Source organism: Quercus suber, unplaced genomic scaffold (assembly GCF_002906115.3).
Source record: "Quercus suber isolate HL8 unplaced genomic scaffold, Cork oak 2.0 scaffold_785, whole genome shotgun sequence".
In the NCBI taxonomy this organism is placed as follows: domain Eukaryota; kingdom Viridiplantae; phylum Streptophyta; class Magnoliopsida; order Fagales; family Fagaceae; genus Quercus; species Quercus suber.
This window is the reverse complement of record NW_027070221.1, coordinates 87,321-109,447: the sequence shown is the minus strand read 5'-3', so window position 1 is coordinate 109,447 and position 22,127 is coordinate 87,321. Positions and strand designations below refer to the sequence as shown.

General features: G+C 31.3%; 1 protein-coding gene and 1 long non-coding RNA gene across 3 annotated transcripts; one reads left to right on the top strand and one right to left on the bottom strand.

Moving 5' to 3' along the window:
• Nucleotides 1-479: 479 nt before the first annotated feature.
• On the top strand, nucleotides 480-4,822 carry LOC136064868 (uncharacterized). Its single transcript, XR_010626521.1, has 2 exons — nucleotides 480-919; nucleotides 2,490-4,822. It is a non-coding gene; the product is annotated as an uncharacterized LOC136064868 (long non-coding RNA).
• Nucleotides 4,823-8,738: 3,916 nt separating this feature from the next.
• On the bottom strand, nucleotides 8,739-11,521 carry LOC136064867 (uncharacterized). Of its 2 annotated transcripts, XR_010626520.1 has the most exons (5): nucleotides 11,415-11,521; nucleotides 11,211-11,303; nucleotides 11,009-11,113; nucleotides 9,659-10,361; nucleotides 8,739-8,976 (listed from the first exon to the last, which is right to left on the bottom strand). XR_010626520.1 is itself a non-coding variant. In XM_065767241.1 (4 exons), the coding sequence occupies exons 1-4, from the start codon at nucleotides 11,445-11,447 to the stop codon at nucleotides 10,233-10,235; spliced, it is 360 nt and encodes a 119-aa protein (XP_065623313.1). In that variant the 5' UTR covers nucleotides 11,448-11,521; the 3' UTR covers nucleotides 9,551-10,232. The 2 variants fall into 2 exon arrangements, 1 of the variants encoding a protein (XP_065623313.1); XM_065767241.1 differs by lacking the exon at nucleotides 8,739-8,976 and having other exon boundaries at nucleotides 9,551-10,361.
• Between the last annotated feature and the right edge of the window lie 10,606 nt (nucleotides 11,522-22,127).

Sequence of the window (22,127 nt, the reverse complement as noted above, 5' to 3'; positions counted from 1 at the left end):
CATTTTATATTTTCACTTTATGATATATGATTTATCATTTGTGAGAAAGAAAGAGATGTTGATCTATGTTTTGGAGAAAAATAGATTCGCATACATATTAATAGTATTCATGGTTATTAGTTTTTTTTTGGGTTCATGTTTGGTTATAAGTTAGTATAATAGTTCTTGTAACATCCCGACCCAATTTTATAATTAAACTATGTGTTTAAGTGGTTAATTACTATTTTAAGCTACTTTCTTTTTATAATTAATATAAGAGTATTTAATAAGCATATTATTTTATAATATCTTTGAATAAGAATTGTAAAGATTATAAATAATTGAAATGACTATTTGTATTATAAATATATAGTTAGTATGTGCAAAATTATATTAAATGGTTAAGTTATGAGATATATATATATATATATATATATGTAGTTGTTGGTGTTTTAAATATGTATGATGTATGAGATATTATAGTAGAAATTCCACCCACGAGCAACCAATGGAAATTCAACACACCTAATGACAAAGTACCATGCATGTGGACAAACCCAAAGACCTCTTGGGCGGCCATGCAATGAAAAAAACTCCACCAAATCTCTTCTTTGACTTTTCAATGTAACTAGAAATTCCATGAAACTCTCCCTCCCTATTCCAACGGGTCCAAGAAGAAAATCTGAAATTTCTCCCCTCACTTTACTCTCTTTTCTCATAAGGAAAGAGCTAGGAAGCTCTCTTGGGTTCCTTTTGTCAAACTCATGGGTCCACACACCAAAGAAAGATAAGTCTCCATCTTACCTCTTACTTGACTCTCTCCAAGCCAATAGAACAATCAAGAAGCTCCCTCCTTCTCATGCCCACGGCTCCAACACCAAAAGAAAGAAAACTCTCTCAAGCTCTCTACCTCTAATTCCCCTCAAGAACCATAAACTTGGTAAGGGTTCTAGCTACTCTCATCTCAGAATACATGATTTCTTCATGGAATTTTAGTAATGGTATTTGTGGTTTGTGAAATTAGGAGATCATGAACTTGTAAGTTATATATAAATATATATATGTGTGTGTGTGTGTGTAAAGTGATATTATTCTTTGTAGAAAAGTGTAAGTGTGAATGCCAAAAAGTTGAAAAAAAAAAGGTGGGCTGTGATTTTCTTCCTTAGCATCCCACGTATCCACCCCATGTCCACTCTCCTTATTTTATTTTCTTGGCTGCACCAGATCAGAAAGTCCAGCCCCCCTTTCTCTACTCTTTTCCTTGTTCTTGTTCCTTCTTCTTCCTTTGCTCTTACATGGCAGCCCTCCCTCTCTCACCAAAACAATACATCCCTCTCTAAAGAAGACATTAAAAGGTTAACACTAAAATTTCAGCTTCAAAGTTTGGGAGTAAGTAATCAAAACTTCATTTGTTTATTTTTACTTCTTTATCCTCTATTCTGATTTTAGAGGCTGATCTATGATTCTATTTTAGTGATTTTAAAGTTGGATGATATTGTGATCAATTGAATGCTTATTATCATATTTTAGTATGTATAGTATGGGTATAAAAATACCCAATTTCATAAGGCCTATTGCTATTTATTGATGATTTTGTAAGAATATGTACTGAAACTGTCTCTGTGACAGATTTGATGTTTACAACAAGAAAAATATGTATTAAATCATATTTTGTGAATTAGGATGCTAGGAGTAGTTTTTATGAAATCTAAGACACATATGGATGTAATGGAAGCGGTCTCACAGAATTTGGATCAATATAAAAATAATGGTTTAATTTCTAAATTGCATAAATTTCTGTCAGGACAGATTTGAACATGTTGTCTTGTATGATTTTTAATAAATCATGGTTTTATGCTTTGACTCCGAAATTTTTATGATAGATACTAGACATCTAGGGAAGTAGTTCTGTAAAATTTCATGACATTTGGATATGTGTGGACAGCCCATTTGTATTTTACAAATGGGGCTTTTGCTGCTGAAATGAGCAGTAAACAGGATAGGATAACTCTAACTTTGTGGATTTAATTTTGAAGTTAGGGTGAATGTTTTGAGCTATAAATTAATATGCTTATCTTTTGGTATGTTTAGATCATAGATTAATTTTGTATAACTTGGTTCAAGGTTTAGTACTCTAAAGGAGAGGTTCTAAACCATTCGACGGTTATATTTATGAAGCTATTTTGTTCCACATGCTGTATGTTGCCTTATGAGTGTATATGGTTACATGACCATGCTTATAGGATTTTATGTTTATGCATGCATTATTGCCCTAAGCTCAAAGCACCTTTTGAAATGAAGTGGCTCTTTTGGAGATATGATATGAATATGAGAATGTGGGTTTCTCTTTAGTTTGGTACATTATGATGTTGATGAATGTATTTTGTGTTTAGGGAACCTCTTTGAGGTGGGATTAGGATTTCCTTGATTCTAAGAGATAGGCTTTGAGATAAATGTGTAAATTTATGATAAGGAATAATGGATAGTAATAAGTTTTGATTTTGGTTTAGGTGTTACCAGTTTTCAAGTTTAAGCTCCTTCGACTTTAGGCTCTCAGTTCCTCTGCTTTCAGGTAAGGGATAAATTATATGGGCATTTCGTAAATCATGAGGTTATTTTGAAGTATATTATGCATTAAAAGGTTTTTTATTAGAGATATGACATATAATCATTATTCAGACAAAGATATGTTTGTGAGCTTTCGAAACCTTATGTATATGATTTAAGCATATTGATGCTATTACTAATTCCACGAACATGATGTTTAAAGAAAACAATGGAAATGCAAACTATGAATTTCAATACGATGTATAAGTATGAAATGTTTTCGGGTTATGTTCTCTGGTGATCTAAACTCTGCCAGTAGGGGTTAATTACTGGCTTTCCATGGAAAATGTTATATGATTGGCCATTAAGTGGGACTGGCTCTGCTGTACCCGCCCTTGTTGGTTACGGCCAACTTGTGGAGGAAGCCAACCTACCTCGATGGTTGGAAGATATGTATTATGATGTGATCCCGAGAATACCTGTCATTGTGGGGAATGCTGGATGCCTAGCATTGTTGTGCTAGAAGCCTCCCAAATAGGTATAGATTTATCAGATATGGACTAACCAATATGTATTTATGAACAGCTATATTGTGTTATTAATTATGAGAGAATTATTTTGTTAAATGCATTGTGGAAAGTTAAAAACTCTCATAAAAAGAAGAAGTTAGTACAAGCTTATATTAAAAAGTTAACAAATATCTGTTTTTATGAAACATTAAGTTTTATGATTATGAAAGTTATAATATTTTACAAAAAGAAGTTTATTAATCATGAGAGAATTATTTTGTTAAATGCATTATGGAAAGTTAAAAACTCTCATGAAAAGAAGAAGTTAGTACAAGTTTATATTAAAAAGTTAACATATATCTATTTTTATGAAACGTTAAGTTTTATGATTATGAAAGTTATAATATTTTACGAAAAGAAGTTTATGAAGGAAAGTTTTATTATTCTTTAAGATGCTTCCAGTTTAAGACAAAGCTACCAATTATCTAATTTAAGTTAAAATGATTATTTTGTAATGAAAATATATATGGTGACTTTGTAAGGAATGAAAGAAATTCAATCTGAAAAGTTTTGATAATATTATTCTGATAAGAAAAAAGGAGAACAATTATTTTCATATGAAGAGTGTATAAGTTATTATTATAAATAGTATAAAATACTATGCATGAAAAGATGTTCTGTTATCCTAATATTTATAAAATGAAATGAATTGATTTACATGCATCCTTATTAAATTCTCATATATCTTACCTTTACTAGGCTTCGCAACTCACCCTATTATATTTCAGTCAATAGGTTTTAATTTGGAGCAGGAGAGAATTATTTTGTTAAATGCATTGTGGAAAGTTAAAAACTCTCATGAAAAGAAGAAGTTAGTACAAGCTTATATTAAAAAGTTAACAGATATCTGTTTTTATGAAACGTTAAGTTTTATGATTATGAAAGTTATAATATTTTACGAAAAGAAGTTTATGAAGGAAAGTTTTATTATTCTTTAAGATGCTTCCAGTTTAAGACAAAGCTACCGATTATCTGATTTAAGTTAAAATAATTATTTTGTAATGAAAATATATATGGTGACTTTGTAAGGAATGAAAGAAATTCAATCCGAAAAGTTTTGATAATATTATTCTGATAAGAAAAAAGGAGAACAATTATTTTCATATGAAGAGCGTATAAGTTATTATTATAAATAGTATAAAATACTATGCATGAAAAGATGTTATCTTATCCAAATATTTATAAAATGAAATGAATTGATTTACATGCATCCTTATTAAATTCTCATATATCTTACCTTTACTGGGCTTCGCAGCTCACCCTATTATATTTTAGTCAACAGGTTTTAATTTGGAGCATAGGGAGTCTTAGTCGAGTTTTGGAATGAGTTGGTTTTAGTTTTAAAAAGTATAGATTCCAAATTAGCAATTTGATGTTTAGTTTTGTAGTATTGTGTATTTTAGGATCTAAAGAAAGTGGTGTACCTCAAAGTATTCAGAAATGTATTATGTGAAATTTAGAATTTGAGTAACTGGTGGATTATATTATTTTTTAGTACAGTGTAGATGCTCTGAATGTCAAGTGAAGAGTTATATCAAGAAGTAAAGAAACAAGAATGAATGAAAAAGGGAAGTTTTGCTAAAAGTTTTGTAAGAGTTAAGTTGGTTCTTGTTAATATCAGGTTTAGGCTTGATATTAGCATGTCGGTCATGGTCACAAATCCAGGTATCAAGTTTGGGGCATGACAGTTCTCACACTATAAAATAAAAGATAACTTTTTTATTGCATTGTGTTTTCATACTAATCTTACTATATATAATATCCAACTACAAAATATATTATGTTACACTAAAATAAATAAAAAATAAAAAACTTCTAATTTAAAACATTATTTCAAATAACAAATATTGACTTTTAAAAAATATAGAATCTAATATAATAATAATTGAACATATGGAGGATGTGGTTGAATTTAAGTGTTGAATAAAATAATATGAGAAGAAAAAAAAGTAAAAGTAAAAGATATAACTATAAACACCAAATTATCCAAATCATGCTATGTAATATAATAATATTACATTCTTATATACTATCTTTTATTCTTTATAATGCAATATGATAAAATTTAACAGTCAAAGTGAACCCAAAAAAAAAAAATTAATACACAATTAAATCGCATCAACCTAAAGTTGAGTTCAAAAATACACAAAAATTTATCAACCCAAAGCAGATATGCAAAAAAAAAAAAAAAAAAAAAAATCCACCAAAAATTGAGTGAGAAAGAGAGAAAAAAAATTGTAAGGAAAAATTATGCATATAATGAAAGAGAGAATGTCAAATTTCTACTAAAAGGATAATAAGAAGAAGAAACAATATAAAGAAAGATAAAGGGAAAAATGAAGAGTGATATTAAGATAGAGGATGGTGGGAAGATGAAAAAGTAAAGGGAACGCAAAAGGTTGGAAAAAGTGTAAATGTTAAAAAAATGAGTACAATTTTATTTATTTGAATTTAAATAAAATATTATATGTTTAATTTTTTAAAATAAAAAATAAGAGAAAATATAAATAATTTAATTATATGGAGAATGTGGCCGAGTTAAAATATTGAATAAAATGAGATGAGAAGAAAAAAAAAGTAAAAATAAAATAGATAACAATAAATACCAAATTACCCAAATCAAGTTATGTAATAGAATAATATATATATATATATATATATATATATATATATATATATTCTTATATATTATCTTTAAATTTTATAACGCAATAGGATAACATTTGACAATAAAAAATAACAAAAAAACATTTTATCAATGGAAGAGATAGTGACGAATTTATAGTAAGAGGATGTAAATAAGAAGAGACAAAAATAAAAGAAGATAAAGGGAAGAGGAAGAATGATGTTAGTGTAGAGGGTAGAGGGGAGATGAAAAGGTAAGAGAGGGATAAATGTTGAAAAAGTAGTGGGGAGATAAAAAGGTAAGGGAGGGAGAAAGGTTAGAGAAGTATAAATATTAAAAAAATAAATGTTAAAAACAATTATAAAAAAATTAAAAAGAAAAAAAATAATAACATGGACGCTGATATGACTTAACTGGAGCGTAGCAACAATAAATGCTACACTTCAGTTTTTAGATATATATATATATATATATATATGTGGGCCCGTGGCCTGACAGCCTCAGCCCATCGCGTAGTAGGCCCAAGGCCGGCATCGAGGAAGACTGACCATCCAAGGCTAAGTTGGGGAAAGCCTCTTTTTTGACCCACGCCGAGGACCTCTTCGTCCTCGGCATACAAAGGATAATTTTTGAGAAGGAACAAGCCCAGAGCAAGCTGTCACATTCACACTTAATGCATTCACCTAACCCCTCTGGCCGCATTAATGGGGATATAACCCCTTAGCAGGGCAACGTTGATCAGAGTGAACCACTTGAGTACTGATAAGGCCTCTGATGGGACGGACGGCCAGAAGAGAGGCGAATGAATGATCAACAGATGGAAGAAGGAGGTAGGAAGATGAAGACTATATAAGAAAAGCAAGTAAAGTAAAAAAAGGGGGGGGGGAAGAAGAAGAAGAAAAGGGGCTCCTCGGCCACGGGCTGAGGAACATCCCCCCAGTTGTGAATAAACTCTAAGTATTTTTTAATAAAAGAGAGTTCATGCTTGGTGAACGACGGCCAGCGCCTAAACCTTTAACCCACTCTCTACAAATTTATTGTTTGGGCTTGTTGGGCTGAAAACCCATTCATACTCAGGGTCAAATCCAAATTGAGTCCCTAAAATATATATTATAATGCAATAAGATAAAATTTAACAATCAAAGAGAACCCAAAAAAAAACTAAATCGCATTAACCTAAAGTAGAGTTCTAAAGAATATAAAAAATTATTAGCCTAAAGCAGAGATACAAGAAAAATAAAAATAAAAATCCACCAAAAAATTGAGAGAGAGAGAGAGAGAACCTTTGTTTTGTGAGGGAAAACTATGCATAAAATGGAAGAGATAGTGACGAATTTATAGTAAGAGGGTGTAACTAAGAAGAGACAAAAATAAAAAAAGATGAAGGGGAAGAGGAAGAATGATATTAATGTAGAGGGTAGTGGGGAGATGAAAAGGGAAGGGAGGGAGAAATATTGGAGAAGTAGTGGGGAGATAAAAAGGTAAGAGGGGGAGAAAGGTTGGAAAAGTATAAATGTTAAAAACAATTATAGGAAAATTGAAAAGAAAAAATATAATGACATGGACGCTGATATGGCTCAACTGGAGTGTAGCAACAATAAATGCTACGCTTCAAATTTTAGATATAATATATATATATATATAGAATTGATGAAATCTAGTAATATTTTGTTATTTTTACAAAGCAGAAAAAATTATGTTATGTTAAATCATTATTTTGAGGTCATGCATTAATCCCATTAATTCAAGAAATAAAATTAATTGAATTGAAATAAATTCACAGGACAATTGCCACTAAATAATTCAATTAAATAACATATAAATTTGACATTTTACAAGCTATTACATCAAACAAACGATGTCATATCTTAATGCTAAAAAAATAAGAACTATTAAAAAAGTCTAAAGACATCGGAAAGGAGCAAATTTTCTTGTTCAGATGCATTTGCATGTCTTCCTTAGAGCAGAAATACCGTCCACATACAAAAACTAGATCTTCTTTATGAGTTTCACTGCATAAATTGCAGCAACCATTGAAATCACTTTATTCAGAATTTCAAAAAATCTCTATCTTGCTCAATTATAGTTTGAGATGTCTCAAAACTCTCATATTTAACTTGTTTAAAATTGTTTTCAGCTTTGGCATTGTTAGTATCCTCTTCTGTAAGACAATAGATCACAAATACTCTCTATCAAGCACGAGAACACTACAAGAAAAGAGTCTACTAGCGAGGGTAAAATACCCTAACAAAAATTCAAATATCATCGCAATAGGTTATTAGTGAGGGCATATGGCCCTCGAAAGCTGTCATATTTGCTCTTGTTGCTAAAAGAGATTTTGCGACCATACCTTTGCAAATAAATAATTTACGAGGGCAATCCACCGTCGGTACTGAACAAATTCGCCCTCACAAATATATTACCAAATGACGAGAAAAGTCAACGACTTATTTTTAGCGATGGAAAACAATCGTTGTTATCAACTATTTGTGAGGACCTTTATACCCTCGCAATTAGTTATTTGCGAATTCCAAATTGACGGCATACTTTTTAGTGACAAATAATGACATCGCTAAGATTTATTTGTGAGGACTTTTAACCTCTTGCAACTTATTTTTAGCGGGGGGAAGCGGTCGTCGTTAATAACTATTTGTGAGGACCTTTATACCCTCGCAATTAGTTATTTGCAAATTTCAAATTAACGACGAGACAAATAATGATGTCGGTAAAATTTATTTGCAAAATATTTTAACCCCCTCGCAATTAGTTAGGAATAATAGTGACGACATTACGCTATCACTTAAAACATTTTTGCAAGAGGTTAAGGAGTTTCGCTATTCTATTAATTGCGAGGGACTTTGTCGTCACTGTAAAGTTATTTATGAACAAATTTTTATGTCATCAGTGGTAATATTTTATATAATTTTTGAAATATTTAATTATTTATTTATTTATAATTTATTTTATATCATTTTTGTTTAACTATCATGTTACAATAGTACAATAATTACTAAAAATTGATACAATAGTCCAATAATTACTAAAAATTGATCCATCAAAAGATAAAAATTCATATAAGTTCAAACTTTAAAATATAAAATATACAAAAAAAATCCTGAATTTAAACCTTGTTTTAAACTAAAACAACTAGAATTATGACAAGATCTATTAGTCTTCCTTTGAGTCACCCTCCAAGTTGTTTTCAACCTCTATGTTATTGTTTGAGTTGTCATCTTCATCTCTGCTAGTACCATCCTAAAAAATTAAAAAAAAAAAAAAAACATTAAACATGAGTTAAAATGAAACAGTTAAAGGGAATTTGTATTTGTATCAATGCTTTAATAAATAAGTACACATATACCATATCAAACCTAATCATATAATAATATATCATAAATAACAGTAAACTCCTTATGGTCTCGGATAAGCTATAAGCAAGGAAAGTTGTATTGCAACTTACCTTTTCAGTAAAGAGGTTCTGAGACTAGTTAAAAAGTCAGCTTTGCTATTCACTGCTTTGTATTTAAAACAGTGTGCAACATCCCTACAGACTACTTATGGAGGCATAAAGTGACCACATGAGCAGTTGCCAGTTCCAGTATCCCTAGACTGCTCAGGGTAACTTTTTTTTTTTTTTAATTTAACAATAACAATAACTTAATTTGATTACTTAAACCACTATCAAAATTAAATATAAATTAAAATAATATGACAATTGTGAAAAACGTGAACCACAAAACACATATGATATACAAAATTAAATACAAAACCTATACACAGCTGTCAAAACAGTAGATAGTGTCATAGTCCTATTATTTTTTATCAAAACTAAATATAAAATAATATAATATTATAATAGATGCAAGCTGTAAACACAACAAACCAATAGAAAGTTGTAGAAGATCCAAGAGGCAAAAGCATAAGTTTGAGATTGTACCTTGGTAGTTGGATCTATGTTAGATTGTTGTGGTATGCCCATCGACTGCAACTTTTGTGCAAACTTCTCCTCAAGCTTCTCCACAACTTTTGCAAGTTTGGAATCCATTTCCTCTCTAAGACGTGCCTCCAAATCTTCTTTTTCTTTTGTAAAATCTTCTTTGCAATGTTTGCTACAACCTTTACCAGATGAAGTTAAGCCGTACACATCATTAGCCTAAATACCTATTCCCATCCCAAGAACACAACCATGACTTGGTTCACCAACCATTTCATGAAAGATTTGATAATCATTTGTCTTAGTACCTTCAGAAACAACTTTGGCCTTTATGGCATCCATTTTTTCCTACACATAAATAAAAACCACGTGGATCTATGTTAGATTGTTGTGGTATGCCCATCGACTGCAACTTTTGTGCAAACTTCTCCTCAAGCTTCTCCACAACTTTTGCAAGTTTGGAATCCATTTCTTCTCTAAGACGTGCCTCCAAATCTTCTTTTTCTTTTGTAAAATCTTCTTTGCAAAGTTTGCTACAACCTTTACCAGATGAAGTTAAGCCATACACATCATTAGCCTAAATACCTATTCCCATGCCAAAAACACGACCATGACTTGGTTCACCAACCATTTCATGAAAGATTTGATAATCATTTGTCTTTGTACCTCCAGAAACAACTTTGGCCTTTATGGCATCCATTTTTTCCTACACATAAATAAAAACCACGTGGATACAGAGACGGAGGCATAGTTGGACCAAGGACTAAATTTTTTTTCAAAATTCTAGTATTATATAGGTACTAATTTTAGCAATTTTTTTTTATAAAATTACACTTTACCCCCCTTAACAATACCATTGATTTTTTACGAGTAATGCTATAGCCACAAAATTTTCTACAACATTTTTACAAACTACTGAGTTTGTAAATTCTTATTAGTTTGCATTTAGGCCCTCTTATATCACTTTTTAACTTACCAATAACCACTCACCACATTAGCAATTTGTAAAAAAAAATTTGTAATTTTAGTATTTTCCTCTTTTTAGAGGTCATAAAAAAATTTGATCTAAAATCTTAAACAAAATATACAAGCCCAAAAAAATTAGCCCAACAAATAGCTCGATCCTTTAAAATTTTTTAAATGAAATAATTTTGTTAAAAACACACAAAAATAAATAAATAAAACTCCTTAGTAGTTAAGCAATAAAGCCAAAAGACAAAGTTCTACACGCAGCCAACAGCAAAGTCGCCCCCCTCAAATTCCAAGTCCTAGCTCCGTCCCTACGTGGATAATCAAAAGAACAAAAAAACTAAAGTTGATAACAAAATTAAAATTTTGGTATAAGTTGCATACATATAATGTCTTAGCATGATCAGTTGCCCATTCTTTGCCATCCTTCTTTGTGTGAAATTTCTTAAAGCAATCAATGGGGCTAGGCTCAGAGCCCGTCTCAAGATACTGCAATATTTAAAAGAAAAAAAAAACATTGGTAAAGTTATTAAACTATGTAAATACACAATAAAATGTAAAACTATTTGATGATAATATAATATACCATTTTATATTTGTACTTGGCCATTGGTATAGAACCTGTAGTGGAGAAAATTTTAGACTTATTTTTGTTTTCCTTATTTGTCGAACTTGTCTCCTACATGCATTGTTCATACACTAGAACATTAGTTTCTATGAAAATATTAACAAATAATGGTTAGAGAGAGAGAGTGAGAGAATTTATGACATGTATTTCATTTATACTCACCCCCCAATCTCCCTCCATCCATTTATCCACCATCTCTTTCCAAAAAGGTGTAGGAATGAAGGAAGGACCATCCTTGTAACGATCTTTTTTTACTTTGTACTTCTGAAAAACAGGATTTCTAAAGCAAAACATCCAGTCAGAATAGCGGTGTTTCACTGATTCTATAAGTGCCTTCTTGACTTCCTCATCAAGCTGCTTATGCTTAAAGCATTGAGCTCTGTATTGAGCATATAAAGTCTCTAGCTCAAAATTCGGGTATTCTGTAAAAGTTGTCCAAGCTTTATTAAGTTTTTGGTGAAAAAGAATGGTAATCTCTTGAGTGGCTTTTGGTGTAATAATTCGAAAAATATCAAACATGTTAACAATATCATATAGCTATGATACCATAATTAATTTCAATAAACCAACATAGCAATAAGTCACTCACTTGCCATCATAAATCTCAGCCTCTATTTGACCATCTTTGGCATTGATGCCTTTAGCCTTTCCTCGACCCCTCTTTTTTCCAGCATTAGTACCTATTGATGAAACAAGTAATAATAAAAATTTGATAAAGAACGTGTACCTATTGACATAATTATCTAGAATTATGTCAATTTTTTAATAAATAATGCTAGTGCCACAAGAAATTGATTCTTCTTGTCACTTGTAAGAAAAAAAGAAAAGAAAAAGAAGCTCTCCCAATAAGGGAAAGAATCGTATTTAACATCTGTTGTTGATCTCTCACATATTCAAGCACAAGAATATTATTTTAACAGCAAAAGAAATTAACCAAAAAAAAAAAATCATGCTTAAAGCTTTGATTCCAGCTAACATTTAATTTGGGTGCATGGTTGCATACCCTGCTACTAGATTGAAGAATTATTAGGTAGCACAAGAACTTCAATGCTATTAAGGATATTTTATCTCATGTTAAAAATAAAATTCCCACTCACATTATCTAACTAATGAAAATTATACCATGAAAAAAAAAACTAGAAGAATTATTTTTCCCTCTAAAAATAACAAAATGATTTTATCAATTTCAGTTGGGTATGATACAACAATTTAGTAGATGTAAAATATGGACATCCAGTTGATAGATTTTAACCAGAATTTAAGCTGCCCCATTTTCATAACTTCTCAAAAGTTTTTTATAGGTAAATGAACCATTCAATAGGCGCAAAGCACAACCCCAGTACACTGGAAATAGAACTTCTTAAAATTTGCATGCGTCGTGAACAATCTCAGCAAAAGGTGCATAACAAGAGAGACAAAAACTCAATAAGATGGAAACTATCTTCAGAACATCACGTACCAGAGGGAAATGAATTTTAATAAAAATACTTAACATACAGCATTCGACACTAGTTCCATGATTGCAGAAAGGGCAACTAAAGACAGTATCAAGCTTGTCCATTTTATTACTGAACTTCTACTCCCTCCCCTTCATGGGTCTAAAACTCCCAACATACTAATGTTATTGTTCTATGTACATCAATTTCCCTCGACCTTTTTCATTTCATCCTCTTTGATACATCATTTACCTCGGTCATCTTAATTCTTTGAATAAATCAACAATTTTTATCATCAATTGGATCACTATTATGAAATTCAAACTTCTAACAAAGAAACGTGTAAGATCATCAATATTCTCAACCAACCACTTGTAATGATGCTATAGAAATATGATGGATTTGGAACTGTTATGCATGATGCAGATCCTTGGTGGAAGTGCAATAATGAAGGTGCAACCAAATCACAACATAAATTATGAATATAAGTAAATGCGATAAAAAAAAAGGTATATAATGTAATACTACCTATTATAATGGAATTAGAGGCCTGATGTGCTTCTTCATCAGTTTGAGGCTCAGATGATGGACGTAGAATTTGTGAGAGCTCTTGTTCAGAAACTTCATTATGATCAAAGGAAGGCCTAGTTGACTGAGTTTCTTGTAGTTGAGAGTCTTGAGACTCACTAATGCCTTTACCTTTCCTCTTACCTTTCCTTGCCATGCCTACCTACTATTAGAAAAAATAACATTTGTAAACAACACAATGAAAGTAGAATATAAATATGTTAATGCGATCACAAAAAATAAAGAACACTAGCAGTTATGAATATTAATGTGAAATCACACATGAAACATAGCTCTACCTAACTCACAAAGTTTTTACTTCAATGACATTACTATGAAAAAAATATATATATAACTAACAATTTTTTTAGAACTAAATACATGCTCATCATCCTATCACATTGATAAATTGAAACAGAAATTTTTAGTTGACAACTATAAAAGGTGCAACTGAGGAACAACCTCAGAACAAATGCCAAACCACCAGATCAACAAATACATAAATAAATGGAGATATTGACATTAAATTTTAGATACAATTTGTATAAACTATTGAAAAAGAGAACAAACTTAAACCATTGCATAGTTGCTGCACAAGGATAGCTTATTATATGAAATCACCTTGTTAAGAAATTCATTACAATACAAAAATCACAGAATTTTTTTTTTTTTTTTTTTTTTTAAAAAGCTGCAATGTTTTGTGTTTCACGGCTCCCATTAAATCTGACATATTTTGTGTTTCATGAGACACCTGTTCTTTTTTTTTTTCTTTTTCTTTTTCTTTTTTTATTATGAACCATACGGCACCTGTTAAATCTCACATTGCAATTGCACTATTATATACCTATAAAACTAGAATCCTATAAACTAGGACAATATTATATGCCTATAAAATAAACCAAATTTGCTAACACTATTATATACCTATAAAATTTCATCAAAAAAAAAATTATGTACTTATAAAATAAACCAAACGTACTATTCTATCACATCAATCCTTAAGATTGATTCTGTAAAGTTAGTTATTCTTGTAACATTAGTTTATTCAAAGTTAAAGAAGGTCTTATATTCTACCAAAAAAAAAAGTAGGTCTTATTTATACAGATAGTAAAATATTATTTTAGATGTGTACCTTTGACTGATGGATCACCAAAAGCTGTAAAAGATTGAGCAAATTTGCTAATAGAAAATAGAAATATGAAATTAGGAATAGAGAGAGAGAGAGAGAGAGACAGAGACAGAGATAAATTAGAGGCACAAAGAATAAAACTGGAGGGGATAAATCAGTACCTGACACCCTTGTCTTTGGTTTCGTTCTCTAGCCTCTTTGTGATGAACTAGAGGCGTAGCAAAAAACAAGAAATATATAGCAGGATTTGTGCGGAAAATTTTAGCAAAAAGTAGCGGCAAAGAGTGAAAAAATTATGTGAAGTAGCGGCAAAGAGGAAAAAAAAAAATCAAAGTAGGAAATATTTTAGGAAATATCTTAAGCTTATTCAAAAATCCTATAACCATATACAATACCCATTAAAAATAAAATATAAACCATAAATTAGATATTAAAAAAAAAAAAAATACTAAGAGCATCTCCACTACTACTAGACTAGCCAAAGTTATTTTTGGGAGAGCAAATCCAAAAAATCAGCTCCTTTCCTCTTTCTTCATTCTCTCCCTTTTTTTTTTTTTTTTTTTACAAAATAGAATTCTACTCTAGCCTAATCTAAGTATATATGTGTATGAAGCTTCCTCCTGAAGATTTAAACTCCGACCCTTACCCCCTATACCTCACAAGCATTTATACTTGTGAAATAACCACCACACCACAGGTGTGCGGTCACTCTCTCCCTTCTCAACCAAACTCATTTCTCTCTCTCAAGTGTAACGGTAACACAATCTAAAATTAGAAAAAATTTTCATTAGAACAACAAATCTAAACCTTTTTTTTTTGGATGGTGGACCATTATACCAAATACTGACCTTTGTCATCATTTTTACATAGTTATTTATTTCTAATTTAGAAAAAAAAAAATCATTTCTTAGTCATATCTAATTAATTGTTGATCCCATTATTTAAATACCGCCTCTCTTGATTTTTCATCTATTATCTTTTTCTTCTTTTCTTCTTCTTCTTTTTTTTTTTTGGTTTCAAATCCTAGCTTTATAATTAATTATTCTTAAAATCCGTTTTCAAAATTAATTGAACTTGCAACCAAAATTATGTTGTCAATCAATCACTTACACGTACACAATGGTCATATGGCTTGGCCGGCCATAAAAATTGGTGATTTTACAAATATCCCTCTTGGATTTTCATGTGTTGATCTAGTTTTTTTTTTTTTTTTCTAATTTAAATAATTAATCCTTGGAAATTATGCTGAAAAACCATTTTAATATCTTCAAATGTCTTATTATTAGTATTATTATTATTTTGAGATAACAAAATCAAATGATCATTAAACTTTCACAAATGTAAATTTTTTGTTATTTATTTGACATTGTATTATAGAACATAATTACTCCAAAATATAAAAGTCTTGGTCGAACTAATTTTCTATATGTTTAATAATCCAGGCTTAACATTAATAGTACCACTACAATTGAACATTCCTGTGTGTAAGCATGGGTTACATGCTAGTTTAGAATAGTACATGTTGTGGGATACAGAAATTTAATAAGGTAACAATGTCACGTGTCATATTCGAGGCCGAGGATGCCACTTCGATGTCAAGAAGACCCTACCCTCGGATGGCCAGGCCGAGGAGGCGAGCCTTGACCACGTCAATGACACATTACCAGAGGAGGTCGCACTGTAGAGGAAGGTCTTCAGGGAGGAGGTCAATCTTGTCATGTCTGAAGGGATGGAAGTTACCACCACATTTATTGCACCCCACCAAACCCTCTAGTTGCATTTATGTAGAGAAGACCCTTAAATAGTGTTGTTTAGGTAGTCGCAACACACGGAAGGTTTGAGGAAACATCTGATGGGACAAGCACTTGAGTAATGGCCTACGTGATCAACAAATGAAGGGCTAAGATCAACAAAAAGAGGTTATATAACGTAAGAAACCCTCCAAAGGAAAGGGAGGATCTGAGAATCAGTGGAGAAAACACCATAGCAACAAGAATTGGAATTGTAATCAAGTCTAAAGAGAATATATTCAAGAACTACTTTTCTTGGATTTTGCATGAAGCTTGTTTTTCCTTATTTACTTCCCACATTTAATCCATTGTAAGCGTCGTTCAATTCCTTAAAGCTTAGTTTTTGGCCCATTCTCTACAAATTCATCGTGTTGGGCTATTTGAACCTTAATCCTTATGACCCAAACCACGCCCTTACACGTGTGCTTAGATATAAATGGTTTTGATTTTAGAGGGGGAAAATGTCCTTAGTTTAAATTCTTTTTAAAAAACCCTTGAATAGTGAGGGTTAATGTCGAGATAAAATAAAATTCTCAACATGTGAGGGCTACCTCGCTCACTCTTATGTGTGAAAAAAAAGGATTTTAAACAAAATTTTAAAGGATGTATATTGGATTTTTTGGTCAAGGTAGTCAAAGTTTTTCCTTAGGGGATAGATATAGGGGCGCAAAGGCGGCTCAACATAATTTGGGGCTTAAGACGAAAATTCATGTGAAGCAATTTATATGTAAATATTAATTAAATAAAATTATTTAATACTAATCAAATCAAGGTTAATTTGATGCAATATTAAATACTTAATTTGAAGAATAATACCAACTTAACTAATGCTAATTTCATATAGAGAATTTAATATCGTAGTTGAACCATAAATTTTCATAAAAAGAAATAAAAATATATGTCAATTAAAAGAAGATACTTTATTTTGGATATATGACAATGTATAAATCCAAAATGGCACCAAGTTCAAAGTCCAACCATTGGACTGGAAGAGCACGGTAAAGAATGGGTATTGGTGAAATTAGGGTGTGATTGGATGGTTTGATTGTGAGAGCAGACCGATCAAAGTACGGGTACACGACATGTAACCTTCATGCACCAATTTAGATTCCAATTCTTACCATTGGATTTGCATAGCATGGTAAAATATTGGTGTTGATGAAATTTAAGCTCAATTGAACAACCTCATCGAGCTCAAATTAAACTATTTTTACATATAAGCAAACCCATCATTTGTTTTAATATTTAGTAGCTGAACTATATTGTTATTTTATAGTATTTGATATAGCTCATTGTGGAAAATTTTCATATTGTTCTTTTAACATATGACATATAATCTTTTTTATTATCTAATTTTGGGGGCTATTCAATTTATGAATTATATCTAATTTATTTCATTAATTAACCTATGTATTTCATATACATACTCTTATTTATTCTTGTTATTATAAAAAATTACACTAATTGTTTAAACTTATACCTTATAAGCTTCAAACCACATGCCGCTACATATATTCTAAAATTTAAATTAACCAAAAAAAAAATTCTTATAACACGCAATTTCTTATAAAAAAGTTTTTTGAGCTCAAAATGATAGAAATCTTTTATTAAATGTCAAATATAGTCATACAAAGTAAACTAGTGCATACACTAGCGTAGGTGGGACATTCACTACGTGCAGCGTAGTCCCAAATAAAACACCTTAGCGCCACATGTCCATCAATTCCTGTTTCCCTCTAAATTTTTTCACTTTTCCCTCTTAACACTCCCAATTCACGCCAACTGACAACACGCAACGGCGCAGCAAGACCAAATAGACCTTCAACGCCTTGTTTGCCCACAACCTACCCAAAAACCCTTCAGCACTCACCTCTAAAGTCTAAACCCCTATATAAACCCCGAAAATTAACTCAATCAAACAGAACAGAACCCAGTAATAACCCCAAAAAGGACCTGGGCAGCGGCAGCAGAGCAGTAGCAGAAGCAGAAATTAGAACCCCACAGGTCTCTCAAAATTATTATTATTATTTTTTTAAAACAACTATCCTGATAAATATGAATTTATTTAACATATTATTGGAGCTTTTCGCATTGGATTTAGAATTTTTATTTAAACTTTTGGATCAAATCATCTACACGTTGATTGAGAAGGGAAGCCCTGTGCAGAGCAATGGCTGAGGTCGCTTTTTAAGTGTGGTCCCAATTGTGGAAGAGAGTTTGAGTGAGAGTGATGCAGATATAAGAATTGAGTCAGTTGGTTGTTGTTGTTGTTGGTGTCTTTATTATTAAGTTTTACAATAACTGTTCGAGACCAAAAAAAAAAATATTATTTTCATAAGAGCTAGAGGCTTTGAGAGGTGGTAGTAGAAGTAATGTTAATTCAGTCAACAAATGCCTCAAAAGTAGGATTGTGAAAACAAGTTGGTCTAAGCTTTGCACATAATTTAGCAATGAGATTTCTCTTTTGAATATTCGAAGTGTCTTTTTATCAATGGGTTGTTTTATTTGGTGTGACCACTTTGGTCTTTATAAGAAAGTACAGAGAACCAAAAAGGGAAAATAGGAAGCTTGAATCAGAGAGAGAAAGAGAGAGACTTCGAATCAAGAGGAATTGTGTAATACCTCAACTGAATGAATCTATACACTGATCTGTGACTAAATACATGAAACAGAGCAACAGAATATCCCACATAATTAGGAATCAGTTATTGCACGTGTTCCAGTCAGTTAACTCACGTGTGAATCAATTACTCACTAAACTACAAACGTATAATTAAGTTACAATCAAAACTACAAGAAGCAAACTGTCGTTTATCTTCATATCTACATTACTGAAATTCTTCCTTCTTTAGAATGGGTATTGGTGAAATTAGGGTGTGATTGGATGGTTTGATTGTGAGAGCAGACCGATCAAAGTACGGGTACACGACATGTAACCTTCATGCACCAATTTAGATTCCAATTCTTACCATTGGATTTGCATAGCATGGTAAAATATTGGTGTTGATGAAATTTAAGCTCAATTGAACAACCTCATCGAGCTCAAATTAAACTATTTTTACATATAAGCAAACCCATCATTTGTTTTAATATTTAGTAGCTGAACTATATTGTTATTTTATAGTATTTGATATAGCTCATTGTGGAAAATTTTCATATTGTTCTTTTAACATATGACATATAATCTTTTTTATTATCTAATTTTGGGGGCTATTCAATTTATGAATTATATCTAATTTATTTCATTAATTAACCTATGTATTTCATATACATACTCTTATTTATTCTTGTTTATTATAAAAAATTATACTAATTGTTTAAACTTTATACCTTATAAGCTTCAAACCACATGCCGCTACAAATATTCTAAAATTTAAATTAACAAAAAAAAAAAATTCTTATAACACACAATTTCTTATAAAAAAGTTTTTTGAGCTCAAAACGATAGAAATCTTTTATTAAATGTCAAATATAGTCATACAAAGTAAACTAGTGCATACACTAGCGTAGGTGGGACATTCACTACGTGCAGCGTAGTCCCAAATAAAACACCACCGAGAGCCATTAAGACCAAAAGAAAGAGAGCTCCATTCCCAACACCGCTACATAATCTCTTATAAAACTTTAAACCTTAGCGCCACATATCCATCAATTCCCCTTTCCCTCAAAAATTTTTCCACTTTTCCCTCTAACACTCCCTACTCCCAACTCCCTCGGAACACAATTCCCCTTTCCCTCTAAATTTTTTCACTTTTTCCCTCTAACACTCCCAACTCACGCCAACTGACAACACGCAACGCCTTGTTTGCCCACGACCTACCCAAAATTATTATTATTATTTTTTTAAAACAACTATCCTGATAAATATGAATTTATTTAACATATTATTGGAGCTTTTCGCATTGGATTTAGAATTTTTATTTAAACTTTTGGATCAAATCATCTACACGTTGATTGAGAAGGGAAGCCCTGTGCAGAGCAATGGCTGAGGTCGCTTTTTAAGTGTGGTCCCAATTGTGGAAGAGAGTTTTGGGGAGATGGGAATCTCGTGAATCGTCGCTCGTGTGAGTGAGAGTGATGCAGATATAAGAATTGAGTCAGTTGGTTGTTGTTGGTGTCTTTATTATTAAGTTTTACAATAACTGTTCGAGACCAAAAAAAAAATATATTATTTTCATAAGAGCTAGTGGCTTTGAGAGGTGGTAGTAGAAGTAATGTTAATTCAAATATTCAATCAACAAATACCTCAAAAGTAGGATTGTGAAAACAAGTTGGTCTAAGCTTTGCACATAATTTAGCAATGAGGTTTCTCTATTGAATATTCGAAGTGTCTTTTTATCAATGGGTTGTTTTATTTGGTGTGACCACTTTGGTCTTCTACTAATAATACCAGTGGAGTTGTCTTTTTCCAACATATTATTATTATCAATAGCGGGGACTGGGGAGTGGTGCAATTGTGTCAGTTTTCAGGCTTATGAAGCTTCTCGTGCTTCTCCATATTGTACGTAAGTTGCAACTTCTTGGAATTAAACTTTTGTGTCAAAGAAAAGGTTTAGCTCCAATTCATTACTAAATATATAGTTTCTGGTGTTTTATTCTCTTCTTTGATTCTCTTTCTGATTTAATAAAAAATATTGTGCTTCCTAAACCCAATTAAGCTTTGAGTAGGAATAGTGGTCTCAAGTGCATGTGCATGTCAACTTAATTTGTTTCAAACTTTTTTCTGGATAGACACTGCTTGTGTTTCAAAATCATATTGAAAACGTTCCTAACCAACCGGCCCTTCCATTGAGTGATTAATATGCCCTTCAATAATCTATCTCATAAATCTAGATTTCAAATGTGTCTTAGGCATTTACATTGTGTATCTTCAATCTTGTAACTGTTTTGTGCAATTATTCTGTTCTGTGATTTACATTGTGTATCTTCAATCTTGTAACTGTTTAATGCAATTATTCTGTTCTTTTTATGCTGCTTTGTTGCATGTGTTTGATAAAAGGTAGGATTTTCATAACATTTATGTGTTATAGATCTAGATTGTGCTTCTTTGTTTATATGGAAAATAGAATAAGGCGTTGGATTAAATAGACCCTTTTAGTTAGAGGGGCATGAATCAATATGATCATTGTGACTGCATGCTCCAACTAATTAAGCGGTAGAGAGACTTCGAATCAAGAGGAATTGTGTAATACCTCAACTGAATGAATCTATACACTGATCTGTGACTAAATACATGAAACAGAGCAACAGAATATCCCACATAATTAGGAATCAGTTATTGCACGTGTTCCAGTCAGTTAACTCACGTGTGAATCAATTACTCACTAAACTACAAACGTATAATTAAGTTACAATCAAAACTACAAGAAGCAAACTGTCGTTTATCTTCATATCTACATTACTGAAATTCTTCCTTCTTCTATTTCACTTCTTCTTTTGCTTTCTGAACTACATCACAGTTTTGATAGTCTTCTACTAATAATACCAGTGGAGTTGTCTTTTTCCAACATATTATTATTATCAATAGCGGGGACTGGGGAGTGGTGCAATTGTGTCAGTTTTCAGGCTTATGAAGCTTCTCGTGCTTCTCCATATAGTACGTAAGTTGCAACTTCTTGGAATTAAACTTTTGTGTCAAAGAAAAAGTTTTGCTCCAATTCGTTACTAAATATATAGTTTCTGGTGTTTTATTCACTTCTTTGATTCTCTTTCTGATTTAATAAAAAATATTGTGCTTCCTAAACCTGATTAAGCTTTGAGTAGGAATAGTGGTCTCAAGTGCATGTGCATGTCAACTTAATTTGTTTCAAACTTTTTTCTGGATAGACACTGCTTGTGTTTTAAAATCATATTGAAAACGTTCCTAACCACCCAGCCCTTCCATTGAGTGATTAATATGCCCTTAAATAATCTATCTCATAAATCTAAATTTCAAATGTGTCTTAGGCGTTTA